This window comes from Triticum urartu, chromosome 6A (genome assembly GCF_056163025.1).
Source record: "Triticum urartu cultivar PI428250 chromosome 6A, HENAU_Tu73, whole genome shotgun sequence".
NCBI lineage: Eukaryota > Viridiplantae > Streptophyta > Magnoliopsida > Poales > Poaceae > Triticum > Triticum urartu.
Window position 1 is genome coordinate 28,383,488 of NC_141878.1, and position 10,574 is coordinate 28,394,061.

Genomic DNA, 10,574 nt, shown 5'->3' on the forward strand with positions numbered 1-10,574 from the left:
TTTTTTTGTATCAGTATTATATGAATATACCTCAATACCCGATGGAGTGATGGCCGGTCAAACTTCACTGCGTGTGCATATACAATACAATACACATGGGATTGGCCGATTGCACAGTGCATAGAGTCTGCAAAGGATTGAGAAGAGAACAATTGAGCAAATACCAAAGGGGCCCTAGAATTGAAATCAGCGGCAAATATATACAGATTAGGAAGAAAATTACCAGGCGGCGGCGAGGCGGGAGTGCATGCGTGCAGCGTGCCTGTACGGCGGCGTCGGCGGACAGCAACTACGGCTGGGACTTGGGCGTTGCGTGACTCCGCGTGATGACAGAGTCGAACGCAACAGAAACGAAATCGTCCAGGCCGCTGATTGATCGTTCTGAAAGGAAATACCGCTGATCGCTCAAAACATTCGATCGCTGGGATCGGGAGATCGGGCTGCTGGCCTGCTGCTCCCTGGCGCGCGCCTGCCTGTATGGGCCAGCCTTACGTACAGACTCCTCGGGGGGCCCTAGATTTCGGGGGGCCGGGATCTCATGTTTGTTTTCCACCAAAATTAGGTCCTCTTTGGTTCTAGGATTGGAATAGGAGAACTATATAAAGTGTGATGAAACGTATCTCAAATCCTAATGTTTGGTTCACATGATAGGATTTCCTTTTCTTTTCATTTGGTTCACAGGATAAATGTCATCTGGCTCACAGAATAGGATTTTTCTCCATTAAGTCTAAGTAATGTTTCTTTCTCTTTCGAAATATAAAGGATGAGAATCAATCATGTACAGGAAATATATCATATTCCTGTAAACTAAATTGCTCTAAAGGAAAATTTCATACAGAAATCCTATCATGTAGAATTTGCTGAAAAATTGCTGCAACAATAGAAATTACAAATAAACATAGGATAGCAACATCTTTGTATCAGTATTCAAAGTATTTTGTTCCGCGGTGCGCTATGACATGATCAGCTGCTAAAACAAAAATTCTCCACAAAGTCAAAAGATACTAAACCGACATGTATCTTTATCTTGGTCCAAGTGGTCCACCATGATGCTGTCTTCCTTGCACCATCTTTTCCTGCATGCCCCCACACCCACACACCCCCTGCTCTTGCCCTTGCCGTGCACGCTTCCGTCTCCTGCAGCGACACCGATAGCCCCGAAGTTGTAATAAGTCCCCTCGCAAGTGCCCAAATTGTGGCCACAAAGACCTACCAGCTGATCCCATGCATTGCAATTACATGGAGCATATGAACGCAATGCCTCCTCTGTAGCTCACACGTACTGATTGCTGGCGCAGTGTGCAACCGCAAGGAAAGGGCGCCATCCTCTCTTCAGAAACCAGAAGCAGGATACAACACAAGGTATGTGATCCAAGCCTCCTAGAGTTGCTCTTTTGTATTTGTGCACACCAATACTTTGAAAATATCATAGCGTGTGCACAGTTACAGAAAACACATGTTCCGCAATCCGCATAATCACTGCCATCGACCATCGCTCGATACGGGCGCGAGCAGATCCTGTGAAACATGAAAAGAATTTATCAAGGACACACATGTTCAATATATAGTTATAACAGGAAAAAAGGAAAGTTGGAACACATGAAGTACTCGCTCCGTCAGGAATTAGCTGACGCTCAAATGGATGTATCTAACACTGATATACGTCTAGATACATCCGTTTGAGCGTCAACTAATTCTGGTCGGAAGAAGTATTATTTAAAAGAAAAAGATCACATAGAAGCAAGCACAAGGTCTGACTTTATTAGAAAATGAATGTTTAAGCACGAGGGTAGCAAGATATCTTAGTTTCCGGATGTTCTGGGATGATATTGTTTAACATACTGGATGTGGCTTCACATGGACAAAAATAGACTTTTTCGTAACAAAAAAACTCAGTAAGTCCCAACAATGAAATTAGTGAAGCTTTGGCAATAAGATTAGTAGTCTTACATTAATCAGTTCACTGGTATCGAGTGTAGCATGTGGGAGTTAATTAAAGCTGAAATTTCTTCCATGATTTCCAGTGTCATCGATGTTCCCTGTTCTTCTGCTGCTTTTGTTGCCGTACATACTCCAATCGGCATGGGCGAGAACATTCAGTAACATGACTGACATGGATACCTTGCTGGCATTCAAGGCAAGTCTAAGCAACCAGCCAGGTGCCCTGGCTGCATGGAACACAACTACTGATTTCTGTTCGTGGCCAGGTGTCAGTTGCAGCCTCAAGCATGAGCACAGGGTTACGGTGCTCAACCTCGCTTCGGAGGGTCTTGCCGGAACAATAACACCATCAATTGGAAACCTCACATTTATGAAAATACTAGACCTCAGCCAAAACAATTTCCATGGTGAAATACCTGCATCAATTGGCTGTTTATTTCGGCTACAACATCTTAATTTTTCCAGCAATTCACTGGATAGTGATGTAAACCCGGACATGAAGAACTGCTCCAGTCTTGAGAGCATCGATCTTGATTTAAATTTGCTCACCGGAGAAATCCCTGCATGGCTTGGAGGCTTGCCAAATCTGAAGACCATACAATTGTATAGGAACAACTTCACTGGGATAATCCCGCCATCAATTACCAACCTCTCAGCACTGCAAACAATCGACTTCACCGCAAACCAACTCGAAGGTGTCATCCCGGAGGGCCTTGGCAAGATGACTAGTCTCTCCTGCATTCAACTGAGTGAAAACCACCTCTCAGGCACTATCCCTGCAGCTTTCTTTAACCTTTCCTCTCTAACTGTCTTCGCTGTGGCGGCAAATAAGTTGCATGGTAAACTGCCCTCGGACTTGGGGGTTCACCTCCCAAATCTCAGGGCCCTACTCCTTGGCACCAATAGGTTTACGGGATACCTTCGAGCTTCTCTTGTAAATGCAACTAAGATTAATAAACTAGACATGTCGTTCAATGGCTTCACCGGTAGATTACCTCCGGAGATTGGAATGCTCTGCCCAAACTACCTCAGTGTTGCGGAAAATCAGATCATGGCAAGTACTGCACAGGACTGGGAGTTCATGACCTTGTTGACAAACTGCACACGCCTTCGTGTATTAAAGCTTGAGGGAAACATGCTAGGTGGCGTGTTGCCAAGCTCTGTTGGCAACCTATCAGCACAACTTCAAGTACTTTATGTTGGATATAATATGATTTCTGGAACAATACCATTTGGCATAAGCAATCTTGTCAGACTAAATTATTTAACACTCTCTCACAACCAATTTACTGGTGTCTTGCCTGAAAGCATGGGAAGGCTAAATTTGCTACAAGCCTTGTTTATGCATGATAATATGTTGACAGGGTTCATTCCATCCTCCCTTGGGAACATGACACAGCTACTAAGTCTTGGCGCATGGAGTAACAAGTTTGAGGGGCCTCTTCCAGCAAGCTTAGGGAGCCTCAAGGAGATAACTGGAATCGACTTATCATATAATAAGTTCACAGGTCCATTGCCTAAAGAGATCTTTAACCTATCGTCCCTGTCGAATACACTAGATTTGGTAGGCAATTACTTTGCTGGTCCTCTTCCACCTGAAATTGGCGGTCTGACAGCGCTTGCAAACTTGTACCTCTCTCAGAACAACTTATCTGGGACACTGCCCAATGAACTCAGCAATTGTCAAAGTTTGGTAACACTCTTGTTGGACCATAACTCCTTTAGTGGTACTATTCCCTCATCTATCAGCAAAATGCGAGGCTTGGCATTTCTAAATCTTACCAAGAACACACTCTCCGGTGAGATTCCTCAAGAATTCAGACTCATGGGAGGGATTCAAGAGTTGTATCTTGCACACAACAACTTGTCTGGTCATATTTCTGAAAGCTTGGAAAACATGGCATCATTGTACCAATTAGACCTGTCCTTCAATAATCTGGATGGCGAAGTTCCATCGCAGGGTGTGTTTAGTAATGTGACTGGATTCCTATTTGAAGGGAATTCAGGGCTTTGTGGTGGTATTTCAGAATTACATTTGCCCCCATGCCTGCCAGAATCAATGGAACACACCATGATAAAACGCAATTTGGTTATCACAATAGCTACCCCAATTGCTGGCATAATTCTATGCTTGTGTGTGGTGCTTGTTTTCTTCACAATAAGAAAGAAATCAAAAGCTCGGTCCAAAACCATGGGAGGATTTCAACTTATGGATGACAATTATCCTAGAGTTACTTATGCTGAATTGGTCCAAGGAACAAGTGGCTTTGCTACAGACAATTTGATTGGTAGAGGACGATATGGATCAGTGTATAAGTGTAGTTTGCTGCTAAACACCATGATGACCACAGTAGCTGTGAAGGTGTTTGATCTTCAGCAGTCTGGATCTTCCAAAAGCTTTCTAGCTGAATGTGAGGCACTTGGTAGGATCCGCCATCGAAATTTGATTAGTCATAACTTGCTGCTCAAGCTCTGACTCAGACCAAAACGACTTCAAGGCCCTTGTGTTGGAGTTCATGCCTAATGGGAGCCTGGATAGGTGGTTACACATTGATGTACATGCATCACAGCAACTGCAAGGTTTGACATTGATGCAGAGATTAAATATTGCAGTTGATATCGCTGATGCATTAGATTATTTGCACAACAACTGTGAACCACCAATAATTCACTGCGACTTGAAGCCAAGCAACATTCTTCTTAACGAGGATTTAGTAGCGCACATTGGGGACTTCGGCCTTGCAAAGATTCTTTCTGAACCAGCAGCGGAGCAGCTGATTAATTCAAAGAGCTCCATTGGAATAAGAGGAACGATTGGATATGTAGCTCCAGGTAGCTCAAATTTTCTAACATTACATTCCACAACATACATTTTTGCATGCAAAATGACTATATTTGTCTACGATATGTAGAGTATGGCGAAGGTGGTCAAGTTTCTTCATGTGGAGATGTATATAGCTTCGGAACTGTCATCCTCGAGTTGTTTACACGCATGGCACCAACTCATGATATGCTCAGAGACGGGTTAACCTTGCATAAGCATGCCGAGAATGCATTTACAGGGATGCTAATGCAGATTGTTGATCCAGTACTACTTTCCATTGAAGAAGCCAATCTGACTAGTCTGCAGGATGGAAGCAACACAATGGAACATGGCAGCAATGCCATATTGTCTGTCATGAAGGTTGCGCTATCATGCAGCAATCATGCACCAACAGAGAGGATGTGCATGAGAGATGCTGCTGCTGCGATTCGCAGGATAACGGATAGCTATGTTAAAAATAAGACAAACTGAGGAAGTTGTTGCAACTGCATATAACACAAAGCATTTTGCTGAAACAAGATCAGCACCTGAAACATCCAGGTCAGCCCCCCTGAAGTGGCGTCATGCTTAATTTGCTTTGTAGTGGTTATGTTTTGCATTCCAAGTGTGGTGTTGTATATGTTAGTTTCTGCCTAGCCATTATCTTTTAGTTACATACATATGTAATTTGTTCAGAGAGGTCCAACGAGTAAGGCTGGACACGAGCCGAGCCGAGCCGAGTTTGATCCGAGCCTGGCTTTGGCTCGCTCTCAAGCGGCTCGGCTCGGCTCGGCTCGCTCAGCCAACGAGCCTGCTTTACACGGCTCGGCTCGTTTTTGCTATGGCTCGGCTCAGACCGAGCCGGTTCGTGAGCCAGCTGGCGCCATAACAGTTGGGATGTAACAGAACCTGTTTTTAAAGATCAGTTTTGATCTTCTACAGCAATTAAAGCCATAATTTGGAAAAGAAGCACTTTATATTGTAAAAAACGCAACATCTAGCAGTCTATGGTTTAAAAATGGTCATAGTGATGAAAAAAATTGGGCATCATTGCTTTTGAATTTTGGACAGCTCCTCCTTTGAACTTTATACAACAAAAATATTGAAAGTTGATAGCCAAACAATGTAATTTTGCATAGCATAACACTTGGTGCTTTGACATCAAAATGAGAATCTTCCTCCTCCTCAAACACAATACCTTGCTCATCCTCGTCCTCCTCATTCTCTTCCTCCTCTTCATAATCCTTCTCCACTTGCTTATCATGCTCCATTACCTAGCACACAAAAACAGCACACACATGAACTTGGACACACGCATATATTTGACTTTTTGATAGCAAAAACAGCACATACATGAGCTTGTACAAACATATATTTGACTTTTGGATACCAAAAACAGCATATACATGAGCTTGTACAAACTTATATTTGACTTTTGGATACCAAAAACAACACATACATGAGCTTGCACACACATATATTTGACCTTTGGATAGCAAAAACAGCAAACACGGAAGCTTGGACACACATATTTGGCACAACCATACCGGTGAAGATGTAGGATTCTGTTTCTACTACAGAACGTGTTCGACAAATATCTCAAGTGTTAGTTGACACTGGACAGACTGACTGAACCTCTTTGATGCTTAGATTTCAAGTGTCCTCTGAAATTTGACACTTAACACTTGACAGACTGACGCTTATGTAGCCAGGAATTGTAGTCACTTATAAACTGAATGAAAACAACAGAGCCACACAGGACCATCTTTAATTTCAGTAAAATTAAAAGCCTTCAATTTCCATAGATTACGGGGCTTCCACTTCCAAATTAAACAGAAAATACATTTCCAAATTAAAGTGAAAATAGAGACAAGGACTCACGGAGGAGGGGCCGCGGATGTGGTCGTCAGCACAGCGCCGCAGCGCCTCGTAGCGGAAGTTTTCGAGGACGTGGTCGCCTTGGTAGGCGGCGGTCTTGAGATCCGCCATCCAGCGGCGGACAGTAGGGTTGGTGCGGCTCTTGGCGTCGGCAAGGTCAGCGAGACGTCAAGGCGGCGGAGCTTTTTTTACCCTTAATAACAACTCGGCGAGCGGGACATTGCCGTAATCCTTGGCCCGCTTCCTCTGCAGTGACACAACCCTTGCCCTCGCCCTTCTCCTTCTGCTTCCTGGGACAAGCGGCTTAGTCTTCATAATGGACACCAAGCTCCTCTCCTTCTCCTTCTCCTCCTACTCTCCTTCCCCTTTTCCTTGTCCATTCTTGCGACAGTGGGGCTCTGCATACATCAGCGAAGAACAAATGGTCAATCATCAACAAAAATTTACATAGATAATAATCACTAATCAGTCTACACAATCAAGCACAAACAAATTCATCCATCCATCAATCAAATTCGTGCAGCATAGCATACATCCTAGTTAGCTGCACTCTCCAGCCAACAAACACAAGCATCCATCCATCAAACTCGTCTAGCATCCATCCATCTTGTTTCCTAGCTAGCCTAGTCGCGCCCTCCAACCGAAACTACAAGCATCCATCCATGATCCATCCATCAAATTGGTGCGTGTGTGTGCGCCAGTGCAGGGAGCTAGGGGCAAGGATGGGAAGGAGAGAAGAGATCGCTTACCTGCTCCTGTCGTTCGGTGAGAAACCAGGGGAGACACGTCCGTCTGTGTCCGCTGTGGTGAGGGAAGGCGGCGTCGGCCGTCGCCATCGGTGCCAAGCCCGATGAGTCCAGCCTGTGGCATGGCGAGGAGAGGGGTGGCGGCGCTGGGCAGAGAAAGGGAGAAGGGTGAGGAAACTGCGTCGCGTGTGTGCTCTCTCTCTGCTGTGACCTAACGCGAATTTGGGCTGGGCCTGAACGAGTCCCCGAGCTGGACCGGGCGAAACTCGGCTCGGCTCGGTCGAGAATCGGGCCTATTTTCATAGCTCGGCTCGCCTAATTATCATACCGGGCCGAGCTGTAACGGGCCGAGCTGGAGTGAGCTTCGAGCCGAGCCTAAAAGCTCGCTCGGACGTCCAGCCCTACCAACGAGTGTTGAAGGCCTTAGCCTAGGCCAAGTCGGGCTTCCGAGCCTACTCTCTAAAAAGCATAGTTTTAAATAGTCGGCTATAGCCCCGCTATAGCTCCGCTATAGCTGTTTGAGGGTGTTGCCGCTAAATGATTTCATGTACAATTTGCCACTATAGCTCCGCTATAGCCCAGCTATAGCTGTTTTTAAGGGTCGCCGCTAAATGCCATAGCCCGCTATTTAAAGAGTTGTGTAAATGGAAGGCGGATACAAGTCGCATCTGGGTTGAGTTTGAATAAGACATTATATCTCATCAGATTTTAAATTGGTGTTGTATTGCATTTGAGTTGGGATGTATCGGACCCGTCCGATGTTGTTCTTGACTAGTTTTTCTAGTGGAACTTGTTCTATCTAACTGTGTTTAATCTTCTGATGTATGACGTGCAAAGCTTTTGTGTGTTTACAAAAAAAAAGGGGGGGGGGATTCAATATGCATATCTTCTATTCTACAAAAAAAAAAGATGGAGAAAGGATATTCAATACTCACCATACTTCAGGAGGTCATCACAACACCATCTCAAGTGCAATGCCAGTCTGGTCCGGGTGGCGCTTGCTCCGGTCGTGAAGGCACTTCAGACTTCAAGATTAGGAACCCCACGTGCACTACCTGGCATATAATTAAGAAAGAGAGACTATAAGCATCATATTCGGGATTATTTTCCAACGTCTATCAGTGGGGCTAATGTAACTTCTCCGTACAAGTTCCGAGGCATTCATGGTTATGCAACACCCTGTGCGCACATAAATACCATACCAGCCTCCATCTTCCGTCCTTAACAGGCTTAGCATCGCAGGGCACTTTGTTCTAGCGGATGAACTGTTCTCCCTGTCCGGCTTGCCCTGCAGAAACACCACCATGTAAATTCATACTCCTGCACATAAATCTGCAAGCACTTCATTCCAGTAGAAAGGGAAAAAATAGGGACTCACTGCACAACTGCAAACTATCTGGGACGTTTTGGTGACACTTTCCTGATACGAACACCATACTCCCACGAGTACAGATTGCAGAATTCGCTCCTTGAGGAAAACTCCTGATTGCCGCCACGAGTGGAGGTACATGGTTTACAATGACCACTCTTCATCGCGTACAGCACTACAGCTGGATGGTGCTGCCTGAAAAATGCCACCAAGACATACAAACCCACTAAAAACGATCACTATTGACTTTTTAGTGCTGATCAGAACCACAAACCATATCCGCAGGGAAAAGGATAGGGTTGAAATTGGAGGAGAAAAATAAGTGCACGCTATTATATTTGGATTTTTTTCCTTGATTCAAAAACTTTAATTGGATTTGGGGATATGGATAATGTCTCTGCAAAAACAAATGCTGGATTTGTTTCCAGTAAGAGTTTTTTGCATGTATCTATCATGGAATGCACTTTTCTGAGCGAAAACTACAGGGCACACCAAGCTGGTCTTGTTCTCTGATAATAATAAGGAAACATCGAACAGGTGAACAGCAGTTAAGTAATTCGCAGAATTCTTCATACTGCAATTCAGTATCAACAAAGACAAAAAGGTTGTACCTGCGCTTCCACCCACCCGGGACACGTTGAGAGATGCATCCACAGAGCGGTTCGGATCAGGGACAACTGGACCGGCAGGCCGGTCCGGTATCGTGCCCGGAGCCCGGAGACCGCGCAACAGCCACCGGCTGGTTCGGCACAGCCGGCTGGGGATGCGGGCGATACAGTAGGGTGCTTGAACGGCCACATCCGCCAGACCCGGAGAGGCGTCTGATTCCCAAAGGCTACCTCAGTAAGTACTCCGCCCCAGCTATTGGATCTGCGGTCTCTTGGCCGTGCAGCGAGCCACCCTCTATATACAGGTACCTAAGAAACATAGCAAATATATTTCTATGGCGGCTTCAGAGCAGAAGAAGATGCACAATTGCTCGAGCTGTGTGCCAAATGAGAGCCCGGGGAACTCACTGATTTTCTCCCACGAAGCGCCGCCGTTACCGTACTCGATGCTGATGGAGCCACGGCCGAAAACGAGATTAGTTGGCGCATCTCCAAGGGCACGCATTTGATCGAACGCCTGGTGTGCACCATCCGGCTCGACGAGAAGCGTCCTGCTGCCTCCCGGCTAGTCGGCTACCTCCCTCCATTTCGTCGGAATGGAGCCTGTGCCGTCCGGTCGCGCCGCCCAACGCACAGCCCGGGTGCTTGGGCCAGAGTGCGTGCGTGTGCCAGAGAAAGGAGGCTGCTAGCTCGGGGAGATGCGGTAGGGACGACGGCCGGGCAGGCCGGCGATGATGCGTCATGGCACGGTGAGGCAGAGCTACGGGAGGAGGGGTCACGCGGTGGCGCCGGAGTGCTCGCGCGAGGTGGGCATCTACGGGGAGACGAGCTCGGCGGGGGCGGAGATTCAACATAGGGCTTGGGTCCAATCCAGACCTCGCCACCTGGACCGCGCCCGGCTAAGCACATGGCTAAATGCGCATCCCGTGAAATCATAATCGTGCCTCCAGCAGAAGCAAAACCGTGCCTCTCTTAAAGAAGAAAAACAAAAAAATCCGAGAGGCACCTCGCAACAGCACAACCATACGCCCTTGAAGCAAAACCATGCCGCTCGTGAAAGGAAAGAAAAATAAAAAACATATTTTTTCCGTTCCAAGAGGCACGGACATGACTCCCACAAAAGCAAAATCGTGCCTCTCATGAAAGAAAAAAAAAAAGAAAACGTGTTTTTCACGCAAAAAAATATTTTTAAATTATTTTATTCAAAAGTTAAGGAAGATGGGTGAAAA

At 46.0% G+C, this 10,574-nt stretch overlaps 1 protein-coding gene and 1 pseudogene across 2 annotated transcripts; one reads left to right on the forward strand and one right to left on the reverse strand.

The window, feature by feature from the left end:
• The first annotated feature begins 907 nt into the window (after positions 1-907).
• On the forward strand, positions 908-5,236 carry LOC125526622 (uncharacterized; annotated as a pseudogene). The gene is made up of 3 exons (XR_015608832.1): positions 908-1,362; positions 2,025-4,773; positions 4,854-5,236. The product of XR_015608832.1 is annotated as an uncharacterized LOC125526622 (transcript).
• A 220-nt stretch (positions 5,237-5,456) lies between these two features.
• On the reverse strand, positions 5,457-10,328 carry LOC125526623 (uncharacterized). Its single transcript, XM_087528796.1, has 7 exons — positions 9,754-10,328; positions 9,349-9,654; positions 8,747-8,932; positions 8,516-8,656; positions 8,304-8,423; positions 6,626-7,020; positions 5,457-6,018 (listed from the first exon to the last, which is right to left on the reverse strand). Exons 6-7 carry the CDS (start codon positions 6,731-6,733, stop codon positions 5,767-5,769), a joined length of 360 nt encoding a protein of 119 aa, XP_087384922.1. The 5' UTR covers positions 6,734-7,020; positions 8,304-8,423; positions 8,516-8,656; positions 8,747-8,932; positions 9,349-9,654; positions 9,754-10,328; the 3' UTR covers positions 5,457-5,766.
• Positions 10,329-10,574: the final 246 nt, after the last annotated feature.

Coding starts and splice junctions, on each gene's coding strand:
- LOC125526623 (XM_087528796.1), bottom strand. CDS start 6,733: ATGGCGGATCTCAAGACCGCCGCCTACCAAGGCGACCACGTCCTCGAA. Junction 6,019..6,625: donor ACATCCGCGGCCCCTCCTCC/GTGAGTCCTTGT, acceptor TTTGTGTGCTAG/GTAATGGAGCATGATAAGCA.